This window comes from Perissodus microlepis, chromosome 23, assembly GCF_051167445.1.
Source record: "Perissodus microlepis isolate ML-2025 ecotype Zambia chromosome 23, ASM5116744v1, whole genome shotgun sequence".
Lineage (NCBI taxonomy): Eukaryota > Metazoa > Chordata > Actinopteri > Cichliformes > Cichlidae > Perissodus > Perissodus microlepis.
The window spans coordinates 4,759,847-4,780,943 of record NC_140482.1 but is presented as its reverse complement, the minus strand read 5'-3'; the positions used below and the strand labels follow the sequence as shown (position 1 = coordinate 4,780,943).

The window sequence follows — 21,097 nt, the reverse complement described above, 5'->3', positions numbered from 1 at the left end:
GACAGCTGGCTTATCAGTCACTTTAATTTTAAAACTGTGTAATTTTAAAATTGTGTATATACTGTATACTCTGTGCATTTATTATCTCACTCTTATTGCCTGTTTATGCCCTTTCCTTATCTTCAACGTCATGCTGCTCTGTTGTATCATAATTGCCCCTTGAGGATAAATAAAGTCTTTCTCATTCTGATTGTGATTCTCTGATTATACTGGGCCAAGGTATCTAAATTCACATTGGGGGTCTCAGTGGGGCTACCAAAAACCATCACCTTAGTCTTTTTGTCACGGAATTTTAAAAAGTTAAGAGACATCCAAGCCTTCATGTCATCAAGACACTGAGGTAATGGCTGTACGGAATATGGGCCTTTTTTCTTTATAGGGACATAGATCTGACAGTCATCAGCAAAAAAGGGAAATGCAATGCCGTATTTTCCCAGCATAGAACCAAGAGGGAGCAGATGCAAAGAAATGAGGAGGGGGCCGAGAACTGAGCCCTGTGGGACACCACTCAAGAGAGGAGCAGAAGATGACACATGGTCACAGAGAGTTGTCTTCTACTGAGGCTGAAATAAGTTCATGTAGTTTTAGAAATTTCCACTGAACAGTCTATTACAGTGTCACAACTAAGCATATGCATAGGAACTTAAACACTTTAATTGAGAATAATAGAAATTTTCCATTCCATTATCCATGCTCCATGCAGATGAACTCAACACTTCCTTCACTTTGTGCCCGCACAAGTCTGTCAGATCTGTGTATTTATATGAATGTGATGTGGTGTTTTTCCTGCAGTTCTCTGTTAACTATGAACCAAAACGGTTTGATTGTTTTTATAATTAGATTAAATTCCACTTGCCACATATTGTTTGTTTTTTTTTCTCTCTAACTTACTATGTCTCCATCTTATTGGCTCCCTAGTAAATGTGTTTTGTCCGTTTAATCAGTTATTGACAGTGAGGTGCTGTATTAGGTTTTCTGGCTGTTACTGTCAAAAGGAAATATTCCCTATGAGAGGTCTGTAATTAGCACCTGGGAAATGGTCAGCGAGGCGCTTTTGTGCTTAAAAGAAAGCAGGAAGAAACTAGAGAGAGAAGGAAGGAGTAGTGACAGTTTTAGCGCCCTCTGCAGTTTGTGTGTTGAGTGCAAAAGCTTACAGCACCTGGTATTCCCAGGCGGTCTCCCATCCAAGTACTGACCAGGCCCGACCCTGCTTAGCTTCCGAGATCAGACGAGATCGGGCGTGTTCAGGGTGGTATGGCCGTAAGCGAAAGCAAAGCTGTCAAAAAGACCTTTTATCGGTGGCAAATGTCACACAGTTTGATATATATTATTTTGCTAAACGTCATATGTTACAGCGACAACATTGAGCTGCACAAATGATTTTCTCGCAGTAACATCGCGATAAGAAGACATGTTCGTTGATTACAGCACAGTGTAAAAGTGACAGAGAGCACACAGTGTGTTCGGACGATTTGGAAGTCCAACATTTTTGTGGTTTGGAGATTTTAACTTAAATATAGAAAACAAAAAACGTAAGCGTGTATGTGTCGTTACAGCATGTATAAAAAGGCCGTTTCTGAGGTGTGCTTTCGCTTAACAGCGTGTCTGAACTGCACTTGACTTGATCTCTGCTCATCTCCAGGCTTCACTTCTCATTCGGTAAGAACTCGTTGGCTTTTGTATACTTCCAAGAAAGAGGGAGAACTTACTCTCCTGCCACACTTATACTCACATTCACATATACTCATATCCAGACATTGGCTTAAAAAACATGCTGGCATCATCTGGCTTCTGTGAGGATGCATATCATACATATGTAATGCAAGTACTGCATGTCAGGATGGAGGCCTGTCTTTACTGATTTATGTTCAAATGAAGTTTATCTTTAATTCCACCTTCAGGGCATTTCAGTCGCTGAAGTCATCTTCACCACCTGCTCTTCCAGAATACGGACTCGTGCCTGAACACCTGCAGTTAACCAACCAAACACTGATCAGTAAAGCAAAAAAAGGTATATGTTCTCATTTGGAAAAATTCGAATTACAAGTTTTATAAATTTCTAATATAATAATTACATTTAGCAAAAATGTTGTCTCTTTGTGATCACATCTATTATCAATATCAGTGCTTACACAGCCGTGACGTGTATGAAGATAACATTTTTTTGTGACAGCTATTTCCTAACTGCATCCTTCAGGCCTGGTGGGTGTGGCCCTGCCAGGTGGTTGGCCACACCTGAAGACCATCACACAGCTGATCAAGCCTTGTCGGAGGAGCTACTTAAGAATGCGGTGGCGCTCTCTCTGACGCTGGATCATTGCGTGACTTCACGTTAGTCTCTCGGCCAGTCAGTACGGATAGTCTGCCGCATTGTATGTGTCTTACGGCTGCCTGTTTGTTATCTCCCCAGGAGAAGCGTGGAGACGAGAGGGCAGCGAGCACGGGGTGCTCAGACACTGAGGAGCGGAGACAAGGAACACTAGCACTGGGAAGAGGACATTTCACGGGAGTCGGGAACGCACTGCGGATTTATTGTTATTTTCCATTCACTGTAAATAAACGCACTGCTTGCATTCAGAGCTCCGTGCCTGGCTCCTCCTTCCTCACATCCCCACGGTTGACGCTGGCCAACCGTGACAAATACCTTTTCTTAGATTCATTATTAGTTCAACATTGACAAATAGTAGTTGGCTAATATCAGGAGCCAAAAAGAAAACAAAAAACAAACGAAATAAATATTTCAGATGCTGAAAATAAATTATTACGGTTGTTTAAATTTACTGTCCGCAAGTTAGGTGTAATACATGTAGTCAATCTAATGAATCAATATTACATGTAAAAAGTACAGAACTGAAAATAAAACTAAAATATAACGGTAAATGAACTGGTTCTTGTATAAAACTTTTCTACTCTCTACAACTTGCCTCATTCATGCACTCACTTTTTTCTATGCTTTTTCTCTGTAAGTGCTTTCTATCTAACAGTAATACGCATTCATCCTCCCGATGGATGCATCGGAGAGCAACTTGGGGTTGGTGTCTTGCCCAAGGATATTTGGCATGCAGGCTGGAGCAGGCGGGGATTGAACCAGCAACTTTCTGATTAGTAGGTTTCCTACCTGAGCTACAGAAACCCCAATTTGTGGTGTTCTGGAAACAACACGTTCTCATCCCAACAGGTAACGATGCTATGTGACAAATCATCGGTATGTGTAAATGTGTTTTTTGTTCTAATCATGAATCGCTTTGTAAAACAAGACCTGATAGGGTTAAGGTTAAAGTTATGGTTAGAGTTAATGTTAGGGATAGGGCTGGAATGGACGGCTGGAGCCTCTCCTCCAAGTGTGTGTTACTGCCGCGAACAGCATTCTGTTGTATTCTGTTGTATGCTTTTCTCTGTAAGCGCTTCGAGCCTGTACTTTTTTGCTTTAACTGAGTAATGAAGTTGAATCAGTACTTTAACTTTCACTGGAACAATAGTATTTTTACTTCTACTTAAGTAGAGAATGTCTGATCTTTTGCCAACTCTGGCTGTCTCTCAGTCTTGGAATACCCACTTGTTGTCCAGCGGTGTCCTGGGAATATGGGAACTAGACAGACTGGGGAAACAATGGGAGGAGACACAAAGATGGAATCACTTTTACCATCTTTTATGTATTTGCTGGTCGTCTTATTTCTTCTATTTTGCAAGCACAGTGTTGCAATCATTGTCTTTGTGGTACAATGACACAGGTAGAATGCAGGTGTTTTCATGTAACATGATGCCAGAAAGATGAGTAATGTGTTTTGAAGAGAAGATAAAACATCATGTTTGAACAAAGATCAGCAGCAGACACGTCTGTGTGTGAGTTATTCAGGTTCAGGAAGAAGGTAATATGTCTGCAGAATTTGTAATTCTTATGAAGATATTGCTTGTACAATAAACAAAATCCCTTTAACTTCTTCTGGAGAGTGTCTTTATATATTTAGTCATTTTGGGGCGATCCTTTATTTAGTAGTAACCCTAGTCGGGGATATATATCAGAGTTTACTTTCAGATATGAGCATTGTGCTACCTGTGGATGAATGAATGATTTATTTATTTATTTATTTATTGAAAGACTGGCTCATGTAAAATATCTGAAAGTATGACAAAGCTCTCCTGTTACACTTTATGGACACCTGAGCTTCACCATGAGGGCCTGTCTTTATTCACTGAAATGCACTTTTATAATGAATTCACAGTAATCACTGACACCTTCAGAGCATTACATTCATTAAAGACGTCTTCTACACCTACTCTTCCAGACGACCGACACATACTTCAACCACTGCAGGTTAACCAGCCACTCATCAGTAAAGCAAAAACTAAATGTAAATGTCCTCATGTGGAAAAGACTGAAACACAACTCCCATATATCACTAATGTAACAGATCCATTTAGGGAGAGTGAGAACACTAGGCTGGATGTGTTTTAATGCAGGAACATTCATCATGTCTTGAGTTCAACAAATCATTTACATTTACATTTAATATGTGAGCTGGATGGTTACACGATACAATATGATTGTCAACAATAACTGCAATGAACGCTGGTTTGAGGGCGGAGTCAAGGAGGCCATTTACGTGAAAAGGGAAAGACCCTCTCTGAATCGAGGAGGGGGCCTAAGGGTACATCTGTCACCATCTTACAATGCTGTGATTGCAGCTGTTCTCCAACTCTCTGTGAATGGTACTCAAGACCATTGATCAGTGGTTGTTGATCAATGGTCATGAGAATTTGCATAATCATGATTAAGGAACTGACCTCCCAGCCCATTGTTCCTTCAGTCGGCTGGTTTCTCTGACTGAAAACGCTACGTCCAGAAGAACAGAATCAACTTTTGGAGATTTACTTCCCTGGATGATTGAGCACGCATCAAGACCTTTTAATCAGGCCAACAAATATCTTGTACTCAATTTTAGCAGCAGCCATTGTGACACTGATGATAAAACTTGTGTAAAAGTGCGAAGCTGTAAAAAAGTAATGATAAAAAAGCATTTTTGTAGCTGAATGTTACTGGATAGCTGTTTCATCTGTAACACATCAAAATAACCTGCTAAGGTTTAATAGGCTATAAGGAACACACTCACTTCCTGAGCCCTGGGCAATAAGAGACGTTTTGTGTTTTATAATTTATTGATATGTTTGATCCTTTCTGACCTGCGTTAATGGAGCCATTAGAGCACCATGTCCGCTACAATAGTTCTGTAGTTTGCTGCTTGAGTCGTTGCAGACTTGTTGAAACTCCCTCACCCGTCAAAGCAGCGTCTTTGTTATTCGAGTCCAGCAGATGGCAGTGTTTCACTGTCTGACGGCTGTCTGAAGCTTCAGCTGGATTATCCGTTTGCTATGTTTGCCATGTTACAGTGGGGAGGAAAAACTCCCTTTTAACAGGAATATCTAGACATGAGTGATTACTGCAGTGGGGCACTATCTGTGCTATCTATAAGAAATGTTAGGAACAATAAAACTCTGAGGATCAGGGCTCCATTTCACTCCAGTGTTTAGTGGCATTTTAAGAGAGTGAATACCGACGCTAAATGTCTTTGTAAAGCAAAAGCACGTTGTTAGCCTTTACAGAGCAAAGCTATGGATCAATGTGCAGTGAAGAAAAATCGAGGTGGCCAGTCTGTCCTTTCCTAACCAATCACAGAGCTCCTTACATTGTTGCGCTGGAGAATAACTAAATATAATATAAATATAATATAAAGATGATATTGAAAATAATCTTTTGTAGAGTCACTACTTAGTGGGCAGAGGACAGTTATCACTTTGCTGGATGCTTTAAAGTCGCATGTTCTGTATTTGCTGTATGCAGATTAACAGGATATTAACAGATTAACAGCTTTCATTAGACTTCATATGATAATCAACAGTGAAGTGTTTCTCTTTCAGTGTTTATTCTTGCTCATTGAATGATCTCTGTTCAGATAATATGCTGCACTCATCTCATGTTTCTTTAAATACGGCATCACTTGTCCAACTGTCAAACTCTGAAAGAGTTACAGTTTCACCACTGAGCACTTTGAACGGTTATTCTTTTATTTAAAAGTATTTATTTGAGCTGCATTATCATCAATACGACAAAAACAGTGACTTCAACAAAAATTTATCTAAAAATATTTAGGGGGAAATGTTCCTACACCCCTCATGTAAATGTTACACCTCCAAAAGGGAGAAATAATCAGAATAAGGCGTAATCATTGTCTTGATAATAATGACCATGAAAATGAAACTAGGCCTACCTTTAGTTCAGCACACTCAGTGTTACATAAAGACATGCGAACATCCCATCATCCATTCTGGAGCCTACTTTTTAAAAGAGCGAGCTGTTTATTCTGGCTGAGTAGCAAACAGAACCAACCATGAAAACCTAAACTGGGAAAACACTCGGAAACCTTGAACACTGGGAATATGGAGACACAGGGGGTAGGTGAACAGACACTCTGACAAAGGACAGAGGAAAACAGAGACAATATATATAAGACAAGAAGTAACACAGACACCCTTTTCGGTGACAAAAAAGAGAAAATATCCAGTGAAAGGCAGTTCTCTTGGAAAAACTGCCTTATTGATGTCAACGGTCAGAGAAAAATGTCTGATAGGAAGGCAACCGTAGCTCATACAACCATTTGTTCCAACCAAAGAATGCAGAAGAGCGTTTTGGTCAGCTAAGAACAGGAAATTGAAGCTACAGTTCTCAAAATTTGACATGAGTAGATTGGATAAATGTTGCCTGGTCTGATGAGTTTGATTTCTGCTCTGACATGCAGATGGTCGGGTCAGAATTTGGCATAAATAGCATGAAAGGATGGATCCATGCTGCCTCATGTCAGCTGTGCAGACTAGTGGTGGTGGTGTCACTGTGGGGGGGAGGGGGGGTATTTTCTTGCTGAAACGTTACATAGTGTGTGTGTGTGTGTGTGTGAGAGAGAGAGAGAGAGAGAGAGTGAGAGATAGTAAGAGAGAGCTTGAGAGAAGCTGAGCTTTATTCAAAGTGATTTGAAACAAACTGCAGCAATAAGGGCAAACTAGTGCACAGTTATGTTTACGTGAGCATTATTTTGTATGCATTTGACAGTTCCATAACTGTGAGAATACATTGATAGCATTTAACTCTAGTAACGGGCATTTGTACCAGTAAGCATGAAAAAGTAGGGAAAAGAACTAGTATGTAAGGACTGACTAGTACTGTAAAGTATATGTGTATATAGGGCAATCGTGGCTCAAGAGTTCGCAGTTCATCCTGTAATTGGAAGGTTGCCAGATTGAGCCCCGCCTCCGACAGTCTCGGTCGTTGTGTCCCTGGGCAAGACACTTCACCCGTTGCCTACTGGTGGTGGTCAGAGGGCCCGGTGGCGCCAGTGTCCGGCAGCCTCGCCTCTGTCAGTGCGCCCCAGGGCAGCTGTGGCTACAATGTAGCTGCCATCACCAGTGTGTGAATGTGTGAATGACTGAATGTAGTGTAAAGCTCTTTGGGGTCCTTGGGGACTAAGTAAAGCGCTGTACAAATACAGGCCATTTACTGTGCGTGTGTTTATGCTCAAGTGTATGAATAAATTAGTCAGTATTAAACAGTTGCAATTTAAACAGTAGAAGAGTGGCACTATATTTATATATTTATAAAGAATTTCAAACAACAATTAATTGATGCTCAAAGCAGGTTTATTTAATTAATATTCAGATTTCCAATTAGTTCCGAATTCATTCAGCAGCAAATCATATCACCAGTCACTTCAAGGCTGTATGTATTATTGTAAGGTAGACCCTACAATAATACATACAGAGAACCCAACAATCATATGACCCCCTATGAGCAAGCACTTTGGCGACAGTGGGAAGGAAAAACTCCCTTTTTACAGGAAGAAACCTCCAGCAGAACCAGGCTCAGGTTGGGGCGGCCATCTGCTGCGACCGGTTGGGGTGAGAGAAGGAAGACGTTTGTTGTAGGTCTGATTGAAGGACTGATGTGATGGTAAGTTGTCTGCTGCTCCGCTTTGAATATTGAGAGATTAGTTGATGGATTTCAAGCCAAATTGTGCCCAAGTTTAAGACCATATTCATTGGTTGTTTTTGTTGATGTTATTGTTTTGGGCTTTTTTTCCACAAGAATTTCTAGCTCCCCTAGAATTCTGGCCACCCAAATGATGATTGCTGCTGAGAGAGCACAAGGTTTTGTCCCCCTGTGTTATTCATATCAGTGCAGGGGGTTCTCCTTGAGAGGCGAGGGTCGAAAAAGGGATGCTTCAGAACCTCCGAGGGTGTTATGCGCTGATTTGCATCCAAGGCCAACATTTCTTTGATTAGCCTTACAAATAATGATTGGCCGTTTTCCGGTCCTCGCCTAACCTTCAGCAGTTGTTCGAGGTCATCGAGACGCTTAAGTTTTATCCATCGAGTTTCCTTGGATCGATAATCTGTCTCGTATTGAAATTGTTCTTGGGTCTTAAATGTCCAGCGCTGTTCGTTGTAGTTATCCTCGATGAAATAGCAGTCAGTGTAGAAGCCAGACTTTAGAAGATGATCTGGTAGCTGACCCTGAGTTTCAATTATGAATTTCAAAACATCATAATCGTCTTCCCCAGGATAGAGAGGCACCCCTGTAGCAAGCTCCACAGCTACCAGCCCCAGAGACCACATGTCAATTGCTTCATCGTATGGAATGCCAAGCATAACCTCAGGTGCACAATAACCAACCGTCCCCACACGGTCACCAGGAATCACTGCAGAAGCAGGACATGCGAGGCCAAAGTCTATGAGTTTGACTTTGACGGGAGACTCACTGCGGTTCACAACCATGATGTTTCCAGGTTTGAGGTCAGCATGAACTATTCCCACAGAACCCAGGTGGAACAGAGCATTTGCGAGCTGATGCAAAATTGGCCTGAGTTCTCTCATTGGGAGACCTCGGTTATTCCGGTCCCCAATGTAGTCCCACAGGCTTTGGTCGAGGAGTTCGAAATTCAAGCAAATGCGCTCTCCATCGAGGAAATAGCCGTTCCATTCGACAATGTTGCACCTGTCTGGATCCAAGCGTCGTAGCTGCTCCAGGATGAAAATTTCCAGTTTTGCCTGGAGCAGAATTTCAGGGTCGCTCTTGTTGACTTTAATAGCAACAGTTTGGTTGTTTTTTGTATCGCGACATCTGGTTACCAAACCAAAGCCTCCTTCTCCAAGGAAGGCCTCTACCACGTGGTGATCTCCTAAAATGGTCCCTTCCGTTATTTGAAGATCATCTTCAGAGGCAGATGGGTTGGCTGAGGTGTTGATGTCTCCTTTTTGAGGAAATTCAACTGAGTTTTGGACACTGCAGCTGAATTTTTGCGATCCATGACTTTTCCAGCTTGAAGGCTGCTGAGAGAGCACAAGGAGTTCTCCCCCTGTGCTATTCATGTCAGTGCAGGGGGTTCTCCTTGAGAGGCGAGGGTCGAAAAAGGGATGCTTCATAACCTCCGAGGGTGTTATGCGCCGATTTGCATCCAAGGCCAACATTTCTTTGATTAGCCTTACAAATAATGTTTGGCCATTTTCCGGTCCTCGCCTAACTTTCAGCAGTTGTTCGAGGTCATCGAGACGCTTAAGTTTTATCGATCGAGTTTCCTTGGATCGATAATCTGTCTCGTATTGAAATTGTTCTGGGGTCTTAAATGTCCAGCGCTGTTCGTTGTAGTTATCCTCGATGAAATAGCAGTCAGTGTACAAGCCAGACTCTAGAAGATGATCTGGTAGCTGACCCTGAGTTTCAATTATGAATTTCAAAACATCATAATCGTCTTCCCCAGGATAGAGAGGCACCCCTGTAGCAAGCTCCACAGCTACCAGCCCCAGAGACCACATGTCAATTGCTTCATCATATGAAGTGCCAAGCATAATCTCAGGGGCACAATAACCAATTGTCCCCACAGCACCACCAGGAATCACTGCAGAAGCAGGACATGCGATGCCAAAGTCTATAAGTTTGACTTTGACAGGAGACTCACTGCGGTTCACAACCATGATGTTGACAGGTTTGAGGTCAGCATGAACTATTCCCACAGAACCCAGGTGGAACAGAGCATTTGCGAGCTGATGCAAAATTGGCCTGATTTCTCTCATTGGGAGACCTCGGTTATTCCGGTCCCTAATGTAGTCTGACAGGCTTTGGTCGAGGAGTTCGAAATTCAAGCAAATGCGCTCTCCATCGAGGAAATAGCCGTTCCATTCGACAATGTTGCACCTGTCTGGATCCAAGCGTCGTAGCTGCTCCAGGATGAAAAGTTCCAGTTTTGCCTGGAGCAGAATTTCAGGGTCGCTTTTGTTGACTTTGATAGCAACAGTTTGGTTCTTTTTTGTATCGCGACATTTCGTTACGACACCAAAGCTTCCTTCTCCAAGGAAAGCCTCCACCACGTGGTGATCTCCCAAAATGGTCCCTTTAGATATTTCAAGCTCATCTGAGCCGAAGGATGGGTTGGCTGACATGGTGTAATGTGTCTGTTTGCGCTGTAAATTGGTGAGAAACAAAACTGAACTTGTTTTGGTTTCTCCTGTAAATTGCTCTCAAAACTTCTCGAAAGGGTTTTAGTTGCTGCAGGTCAACGTCCGTTAAGCATAAAGTAACAGGTGAGCGCTCCTATTTATGGGTTTTGGGATCAAAGCAAAGTTATGACGTCAGAAAAGATCGAAGCAAAGTTACCACTCAAAAGCGATCGAAGCATTCTAATATGTGCGCATGCGCACATATTAGAAGCGATTGAAGCGATTCTAATATGTGCGCATGCGCACACACGTGCTTGTTTGTGTAATATTGTTCACACTAAATTTGACCCTAATCAATTTAATATCAGTCAATCAAAGAAAATGTCAGTTTTGGAAAATTTTAAAATGACATAACTGACAGTTAAAACATTTTTTGTTCATGTATTTGTATTGTTTTCGGGGTTTTTTGCATACCATGTCAAGCTTTTCTGTATATAGTCATGTCGTAGATTTCGGAGCAAACAAGAAATTGAATTGGATTTTAATATTGCAGTGCTTGGATTTCGGATTTGGTGCTTAAAACTTCTTGAAACTGTAACCGTATTTCATTCACCACAAATAACTATCTGATTGAATAGTTTCTTATCAGATAGAGAAATAAAATGAGTCGCAAAGTCTAAAAGCAACATTTCTCTGCCTGGGCTGTACCTCTGCACGTTAGTCTGTTTCAATGTGTGACCCCCCCACCCCCTCCCTGATCAGTCGGGGGTGAGTGCACTAATGTGCCTGGAGGCCGTTTTAATGAGTGTTTGCTGGAAAACGAAAAATACAAGAAGGATTTGTACGTTTTCACAACGGGGGAGTTGCGTAAGTACTAGTAAATAATTTTCTCGAGTGTGTACGTTACACATGTTATTTTTAAAAAATTGGTATTATTATTTTGCTAGCTAGCAAACTCGCGGGATAAAGGATTGAAGTGCACTCAGTGCGATACAATACGGTGCCGCTATTCTAACAGTTAGTTATTGCAGGGTAACTTGTAGAATATGCTGTGAATTTAACCAAGATTACACAGCAGTAGCAGTAATACGAGTTACTTCCCTCAAGTGAAAGCGTTAAACGTTAGCCCGATGCTTAACTAGCCAACGTCAGGCTTTCTGATTGAAGGCTAAAAGCGACGTTGTCACCAAGTAAACAGAATATTGATGATATTTTTTGTGTATTGCTGCAGCTTTTTCAAGTATTAACCTGGTGTCTTTGGGAACACCTTAGGGGGAAATGACGGTAATATGACTGAACCATATGGGAACAAAGAATAGGCACTTTTTTGTGCTACCGAAGTTTCCTCCTTTCATTCAAAATCTGTTTATCATTAAACAATTTAAACATAATGGCTTCAAGCTCACATTGAGGCCTGTGGGGCACTATCAGCCACTGAGACAGTAGACAAGTGACTATTTCACACTTTAAGGCTGCCTGTTTATTTAAGGGAGATGAACAGTACATTATAACTGTACATAATAATATCAATGATGATAGATTAAATAAATAGGTTTTTGAAAGACGCTTGTGCATTTTTAAAGTCTAAAGTGTTGAATTGATCTGAGTATGTCATCTGTTCAAAGCCTCTCCCAGTCAGTGCTGTTCTCTATGCCTGTCTTACTCTACATGATGTTATTAGCACAAACACTTTAAAGGTGATAATTAGGTCTACAACAATAACACAGACTGCAATGTAGTTAAGCGTCTTACAGTTAGTTTTGAATGAATGAACTTAAAAAACAACACAAGCAAAGATCTGTCTCCTCCTGTTTTTTGTGTCACATAAGAAAGAAGCATCAATATCTGATGAGAAGACTTATTCATTTGGCCTTTCACGTGGTCTTACTCAGGTGATGCGAAGTGAAATATGCATCCTTTTTATGGTAATGTGCTGGAAAAGTTTGAAAATGGACATTAAACGTGCTTACAAAGTGCTTGAATTTGACCCTGAAAGGTGTATGAACCCAGAAAAAGTCACACTTGGACTAAAAAACTCTCATAGCAAGTTAATCATATTCAATTGATTTGATGCTTTCAGCACAAAATTTAGCCACACAGTCAGGACAGCGTCTGATTTGCCTTCATTGGTAAACGTGTTTATGCAGTACATAGTAACAGTGTGGCTGAGTCCTCTGGTTCAAATCAGTTCCAGTACATTTGGAGATGTAAGTCTTAACCTTTCACATGCATCGGGAAGGAAAATACAACCAACATTTAAATGTCTTAATTCAATTTATTTTAAGTGTCTTAATGAGCTGCTGCATGTGAAAGTTAGCAACCGTTGATTTTACTGGCCAACAGTTACTCAGTGTTAGCTCATTACTCTTTACTCTGAGTTGTTGGAAGAAAGCTTGTCTGTTGTTGGTTAATCTGATTCCTGAGCGTTTGTGTTTGTGCTCAGCCAAAGACGTTGTTTTTTTAAAATGATGAAGCAGCTCCGCTCTCTATAGTATTTATTTGTTGGAGGGAATGTGTTTTGATCATCCTCATGTTCATTTCCAACATGATATTCTTATTCTTGGACTCAACTAGAGTAGCTTTGCATGCTTCTTTATCTTAAACGAAGCTCCTCTTTTTCTCCTCTGCCTGAAAAACAGGGGTTGTGCCTTTAAGCTAACTTTACTCTTATTGGTTGATATTAAAAAGACTTGCTATTAATGATCAGGGCTTTTTTAATATCATGGATCGGGTGTTCTTTTTATTCATGCTTTTTTCTGGGGTCTATGATGGATATTTTTGCATAAATTAAGATCTGATTAAAAATATTAGTCTCACACGTTGCATTAATTTCATTCAAAAGTGAGTCAGGTAGGTGTTAAGTAGAAATACAGCAGAATAGTGAAATTAATCTTGTATTTATCGTCTAATCTTGATCACATGTTCAGCGCTCGTAAAAATATATTTGGAAAACAAAAATATTTGTGCTTATTATTTAGTTTATTTATTACAGAGGAAAAAAACATGACACTCTTCCTCACCACTTCCATTCAACCTCTTTCCTCAGGACTCATTTTAAGCTGCGTACAGAAGGATTCAATCAGTCTGCAGAACACACACATGCATCTGCTTCAGTGGCAATGAACATCACTTTAATGTCCTTATACTGCTCAGCACACAGTGTATGTGCGCTAAAACAGAAATCATTTCACTGCTCCTTCGTAGTGGCAGGTTACAAAACGTCATTAGATGCTGCGTGGCCGTACAAGATAGACTTTGGTTAGCAACAACTCTCTGAGGCCTTTACTGTGAAACAGAACGCTGTCTTATCCGGCTAACTTCAAGGTTTAATGTGGGATTTTTTTGTAATCCAAGACATAATGCCAGGTCAACTCATGCTTTGAACCTAATCTGCTCCAGAGCAAATCATGTTCAAATGTGAGATCAACAGGTAGAAAATCACAACCTACTAACCAGGAAGACCAAAAAGAACAAAATAAATAAAATCCCCGATCCTGGAAGATCCCTCAGACCGCTGTGTGCAGAGAGTAGGAGGGTGTAAAATTTTTCAGCAGAGTCTGATGTCTTTGTCTTTCCATGATGAGCAACAATAATGAATATAGATTCTCTACAACAACTTTATTGTTTTGGAAGTATTAATATATGATCCTAAAACTTCTACATTTAACCTTTTAATCAGACCAGCAAAAATCTAGTATTGAATTTTAGCAGCAGTCATAAAAAATTATTTGCTAAAAGCATTTTTGCAGCTGAATATTTTAAATTACAGTTAGGATTACTGGTTGGCTGTTTCACCTGTAAGACATTAAAATAACATGCTAAGGTTTAATAGTCTATAAGGAATACACTCTGAGCCCTGGGCAGTGTTGTGCTAATAAGAGAAGGTTTGTGTGTGCAGTGAAACAGTAATTTTTGTATTTCACAATTTATTGATATGTTTGATCCTTTCTGACCTACATTAATGAAGCAGCCATTAGAGCACCATGTCCGCTCTAATAGTTCCTGTAGTCGTTGCAGACTTGTTGAAACTCCCTCACCCGTCAAAGCAGCGTCTGTGTTATTCGAGTCCAGCAGATGGCAGTGTTTCACTGTCTGACGGCTGTCTGAAGCTTCAGCTGGATTATCCGTTTGCTATGTTTGCCATGTTACAGTGGGGAGGAAAAACTCCCTTTTAACAGGAATATCTAGACATGAGTGATTACTGCAGTGGGGCACTATCTGTGCTATCTATAAGAAATGTTAGGAACAATAAAACTCTGAGGATCAGGGCTCCATTTCACTCCAGTGTTCAGTGGCATTTTAAGAGAGTGAATACCGACGCTAAATGTCTTTGTAAAGCAAAAGCACGTTGTTAGCCTTTACAGAGCAAAGCTATGGATCAATGTGCAGTGAAGAAAAATCGAGGTGGCCAGTCTGTCCTTTCCTAACCAATCACAGAGCTCCTTACATTGTTGCGCTGGAGAATAACTAAATATAATATAAATATAATATAAAGATGATATATTGAAAATAATCTTTTGTAGAGTCACTACTTAGTGGGCAGAGGACAGTTATCACTTTGCTGGATGCTTTAAAGTCGCATGTTCTGTATTTGCTGTATGCAGATTAACAGGATATTAACAGATTAACAGCTTTCATTAGACTTCATATGATAATCAACAGTGAAGTGTTTCTCTTTCAGTGTTTATTCTTGCTCATTGAATGATCTCTGTTCAGATAATATGCTGCACTCATCTCATGTTTCTTTAAATACGGCATCACTTGTCCAGCTGTCAAACTCTGAAAGAGTTACAGTTTCACCACTGAGCACTTTGAACGGTTATTCTTTTATTTAAAAGCATTTATTTGAGCTGCATTATCATCAATACGACAAAAACAGTGACTTCAACAAAAATGTATCTAAAAATATTTAGGGGGAAATGTTCCTACACCCCTCATGTAAATGTTACACCTCCAAAAGGGAGAAATAATCAGAATAAGGCGTAATCATTGTCTTGATAATAATGACCATGAAAATGAAACTAGGCCTACCTTTAGTTCAGCACACTCAGTGTTACATAAAGACATGCGAACATCCCATCATCCATTCTGGAGCCTACTTTTAAAAGAGCGAGCTGTTTATTCTGGCTGAGTAGCAAACAGAACCAACCATGAAAACCTAAACTGGGAAAACACTCGGAAACCTTGAACACTGGGAATATGGAGACACAGGGGGTAGGTGAACAGACACTCTGACAAAGGACAGAGGAAAACAGAGACAATATATATAAGACAAGAAGTAACACAGACACCCTTTTCGGTGACAAAAAAGAGAAAATATCCAGTGAAAGGCAGTTCTCTTGGAAAAACTGCCTTATTGATGTCAACGGTCAGAGAAAAATGTCTGATAGGAAGGCAACCGTAGCTCATACAACCATTTGTTCCAACCAAAGAATGCAGAAGAGCGTTTTGGTCAGCTAAGAACAGGAAATTGAAGCTACAGTTCTCAAAATTTGACATGAGTAGATTGGATAAATGTTGCCTGGTCTGATGAGTTTGATTTCTGCTCTGACATGCAGATGGTCGGGTCAGAATTTGGCATAAATAGCATGAAAGGATGGATCCATGTTGCCTCATATCAGCTGTGCAGACTAGTGGTGGTGGTGTCACTGTGGGGGGGAGGGGGGGTATTTTCTTGCTGAAACGTTACATAGTGTGTGTGTGTGTGTGTGTGTGTGTGTGTGTGTGTGTGAGAGAGAGAGAGAGAGAGAGAGAGAGTGAGAGATAGTAAGAGAGAGCTTGAGAGAAGCTGAGCTTTATTCAAAGTGATTTGAAACAAACTGCAGCAATAAGGGCAAACTAGTGCACAGTTATGTTTACGTGAGCATTATTTTGTATGCATTTGACAGTTCCATAACTGTGAGAATACATTGATAGCATTTAACTCTAGTAACGGGCATTTGTACCAGTAAGCATGAAAAAGTAGGGAAAAGAACTAGTATGTAAGCACTGACTAGTACTGTAAAGTATATGTGTATATAGGGCAATCGTGGCTCAAGAGTTCGCAGTTCATCCTGTAATTGGAAGGTTGCCAGATTGAGCCCCGCCTCCGACAGTCTCGGTCGTTGTGTCCCTGGGCAAGACACTTCACCCGTTGCCTACTGGTGGTGGTCAGAGGGCCCGGTGGCGCCAGTGTCCGGCAGCCTCGCCTCTGTCAGTGCGCCCCAGGGCAGCTGTGGCTACAATGTAGCTGCCATCACCAGTGTGTGAATGTGTGAATGACTGAATGTAGTGTAAAGCTCTTTGGGGTCCTTGGGGACTAAGTAAAGCGCTGTACAAATACAGGCCATTTACTGTGCGTGTGTTTATGCTCAAGTGTATGAATAAATTAGTCAGTATTAAACAGTTGCAATTTAAACAGTAGAAGAGTGGCACTATATTTATATATTTATAAAGAATTTCAAACAACAATTAATTGATGCTCAAAGCAGGTTTATTTAATTAATATTCAGATTTCCAATTAGTTCCGAATTCATTCAGCAGCAAATCATATCACCAGTCACTTCAAGGCTGTATGTATTATTGTAAGGTAGACCCTACAATAATACATACAGAGAACCCAACAATCATATGACCCCCTATGAGCAAGCACTTTGGCGACAGTGGGAAGGAAAAACTCCCTTTTTACAGGAAGAAACCTCCAGCAGAACCAGGCTCAGGTTGGGGCGGCCATCTGCTGCGACCGGTTGGGGTGAGAGAAGGAAGACGTTTGTTGTAGGTCTGATTGAAGGACTGATGTGATGGTAAGTTGTCTGCTGCTCCGCTTTGAATATTGAGAGATTAGTTGATGGATTTCAAGCCAAATTGTGCCCAAGTTTAAGACCATATTCATTGGTTGTTTTTGTTGATGTTATTGTTTTGGGCTTTTTTTCCACAAGAATTTCTAGCTCCCCTAGAATTCTGGCCACCCAAACGATGATTGCTGCTGAGAGAGCACAAGGTTTTGTCCCCCTGTGTTATTCATATCAGTGCAGGGGGTTCTCCTTGAGAGGCGAGGGTCGAAAAAGGGATGCTTCAGAACCTCCGAGGGTGTTATGCGCTGATTTGCATCCAAGGCCAACATTTCTTTGATTAGCCTTACAAATAATGATTGGCCGTTTTCCGGTCCTCGCCTAACCTTCAGCAGTTGTTCGAGGTCATCGAGACGCTTAAGTTTTATCCATCGAGTTTCCTTGGATCGATAATCTGTCTCGTATTGAAATTGTTCTTGGGTCTTAAATGTCCAGCGCTGTTCGTTGTAGTTATCCTCGATGAAATAGCAGTCAGTGTAGAAGCCAGACTTTAGAAGATGATCTGGTAGCTGACCCTGAGTTTCAATTATGAATTTCAAAACATCATAATCGTCTTCCCCAGGATAGAGAGGCACCCCTGTAGCAAGCTCCACAGCTACCAGCCCCAGAGACCACATGTCAATTGCTTCATCGTATGGAATGCCAAGCATAACCTCAGGTGCACAATAACCAACCGTCCCCACACGGTCACCAGGAATCACTGCAGAAGCAGGACATGCGAGGCCAAAGTCTATGAGTTTGACTTTGACGGGAGACTCACTGCGGTTCACAACCATGATGTTTCCAGGTTTGAGGTCAGCATGAACTATTCCCACAGAACCCAGGTGGAACAGAGCATTTGCGAGCTGATGCAAAATTGGCCTGAGTTCTCTCATTGGGAGACCTCGGTTATTCCGGTCCCCAATGTAGTCCCACAGGCTTTGGTCGAGGAGTTCGAAATTCAAGCAAATGCGCTCTCCATCGAGGAAATAGCCGTTCCATTCGACAATGTTGCACCTGTCTGGATCCAAGCGTCGTAGCTGCTCCAGGATGAAAATTTCCAGTTTTGCCTGGAGCAGAATTTCAGGGTCGCTTTTGTTGACTTTAATAGCAACAGTTTGGTTGTTTTTTGTATCGCGACATCTGGTTACCAAACCAAAGCCTCCTTCTCCAAGGAAGGCCTCTACCACGTGGTGATCTCCTAAAATGGTCCCTTCCGTTATTTGAAGATCATCTTCAGAGGCAGATGGGTTGGCTGAGGTGTTGATGTCTCCTTTTTGAGGAAATTCAACTGAGTTTTGGACACTGCAGCTGAATTTTTGCGATCCATGACTTTTCCAGCTTGAAGGCTGCTGAGAGAGCACAAGGAGTTCTCCCCCTGTGCTATTCATGTCAGTGCAGGGGGTTCTCCTTGAGAGGCGAGGGTCGAAAAAGGGATGCTTCATAACCTCCGAGGGTGTTATGCGCCGATTTGCATCCAAGGCCAACATTTCTTTGATTAGCCTTACAAATAATGTTTGGCCATTTTCCGGTCCTCGCCTAACTTTCAGCAGTTGTTCGAGGTCATCGAGACGCTTAAGTTTTATCGATCGAGTTTCCTTGGATCGATAATCTGTCTCGTATTGAAATTGTTCTGGGGTCTTAAATGTCCAGCGCTGTTCGTTGTAGTTATCCTCGATGAAATAGCAGTCAGTGTACAAGCCAGACTCTAGAAGATGATCTGGTAGCTGACCCTGAGTTTCAATTATGAATTTCAAAACATCATAATCGTCTTCCCCAGGATAGAGAGGCACCCCTGTAGCAAGCTCCACAGCTACCAGCCCCAGAGACCACATGTCAATTGCTTCATCATATGAAGTGCCAAGCATAATCTCAGGGGCACAATAACCAATTGTCCCCACAGCACCACCAGGAATCACTGCAGAAGCAGGACATGCGATGCCAAAGTCTATAAGTTTGACTTTGACAGGAGACTCACTGCGGTTCACAACCATGATGTTGACAGGTTTGAGGTCAGCATGAACTATTCCCACAGAACCCAGGTGGAACAGAGCATTTGCGAGCTGATGCAAAATTGGCCTGATTTCTCTCATTGGGAGACCTTGGTTATTCCGGTCCCCTATGTAGTCTGACAGGCTTTGGTCGAGGAGTTCGAAATTCAAGCAAATGCGCTCTCCATCGAGGAAATAGCCGTTCCATTCGACAATGTTGCACCTGTCTGGATCCAAGCGTCGTAGCTGCTCCAGGATGAAAAGTTCCAGTTTTGCCTGGAGCAGAATTTCAGGGTCGCTTTTGTTGACTTTGATAGCAACAGTTTGGTTCTTTTTTGTATCGCGACATTTCGTTACGACACCAAAGCTTCCTTCTCCAAGGAAAGCCTCCACCACGTGGTGATCTCCCAAAATGGTCCCTTTAGATATTTCAAGCTCATCTGAGCCGAAGGATGGGTTGGCTGACATGGTGTAATGTGTCTGTTTGCGCTGTAAATTGGTGAGAAACAAAACTGAACTTGTTTTGGTTTCTCCTGTAAATTGCTCTCAAAACTTCTCGAAAGGGTTTTAGTTGCTGCAGGTCAACGTCCGTTAAGCATAAAGTAACAGGTGAGCGCTCCTATTTATGGGTTTTGGGATCAAAGCAAAGTTATGATGTCAGAAAAGATCGAAGCAAAGTTACCACTCAAAAGCGATCGAAGCATTCTAATATGTGCGCATGCGCACATATTCGAAGCGATTCAAATATGTGCGCATGCGCACACACGTGCTTGTTTGTGTAATATTGTTCACACTAAATTTGACCCTAATCAATTTAATATCAGTCAGTCAAAGAAAATGTCAGTTTTGGAAAATTTTAAAATGACATAACTGACAGTTAAAACATTTTTTGTTCATGTATTTGTATTGTTTTCGGGGTTTTTTGCATACCATGTCAAGCTTTTCTGTATATAGTCATGTCGTAGATTTCGGAGCAAACAAGAAATTGAATTGGATTTTAATATTGCAGTGCTTGGATTTCGGATTTGGTGCTTAAAACTTCTTGAAACTGTAACCGTATTTCATTCACCACAAATAACTATCTGATTGAATAGTTTCTTATCAGATAGAGAAATAAAATGAGTCGCAAAGTCTAAAAGCAACATTTCTCTGCCTGGGCTGTACCTCTGCACGTTAGTCTGTTTCAATGTGTGACCCCCCACCCCCTCCCTGATCAGTCGGGGGTGAGTGCACTAATGTGCCTGGAGGCCGTTTTAATGAGTGTTTGCTGGAAAACGAAAAATACAAGAAGGATTTGTACGTTTTCACAACGGGGGAGTTGCGTAAGTACTAGTAAATAATTTTCTCGAGTGTGTACGTTACACATGTTATTTTTTAAAAAATTGGTATTATTATTTTGCTAGCTAGCAAACTCGCGGGATAAAGGATTGAAGTGCACTCAGTGCGATACAATACGGTGCCGCTATTCTAACAGTTAGTTATTGCAGGGTAACGTGTAGCATATGCTGTGAATTTAACCAAGATTACACAGCAGTAGCAGTAATACGAGTTACTTCCCTCAAGTGAAAGCGTTAAACGTTAGCCCGATGCTTAACTAGCCAACGTCAGGCTTTCTGATTGAAGGCTAAAAGCGACGTTGTCACCAAGTAAACAGAATATTGATGATATTTTTGTGTCTTGCTGCAGCTTTTTCAAGTATTAACCTGGTGTCTTTGGGAACACCTTAGGGGGAAATGACGGTAATATGACTGAACCATATGGGAACAAAGAATAGGCACTTTTTTGTGCTACCGAAGTTTCCTCCTTTCATTCAAAATC

General features: G+C 41.3%; 1 protein-coding gene and 1 non-coding gene across 2 annotated transcripts; both read right to left on the bottom strand.

Moving 5' to 3' along the window:
- Positions 1-1,147: 1,147 nt before the first annotated feature.
- LOC146360801 (5S ribosomal RNA) lies at positions 1,148-1,266 on the bottom strand. The gene has a single exon (XR_014799611.1). It is a non-coding gene; the product is annotated as a 5S ribosomal RNA (ribosomal RNA).
- A 6,155-nt stretch (positions 1,267-7,421) lies between these two features.
- LOC146360800 (uncharacterized) lies at positions 7,422-19,896 on the bottom strand. The gene is made up of 2 exons (XM_084921350.1): positions 17,414-19,896; positions 7,422-10,557 (listed from the first exon to the last, which is right to left on the bottom strand). Exons 1-2 carry the CDS (start codon positions 19,745-19,747, stop codon positions 8,146-8,148), a joined length of 4,746 nt encoding a protein of 1,581 aa, XP_084777476.1. The 5' UTR covers positions 19,748-19,896; the 3' UTR covers positions 7,422-8,145.
- Between the last annotated feature and the right edge of the window lie 1,201 nt (positions 19,897-21,097).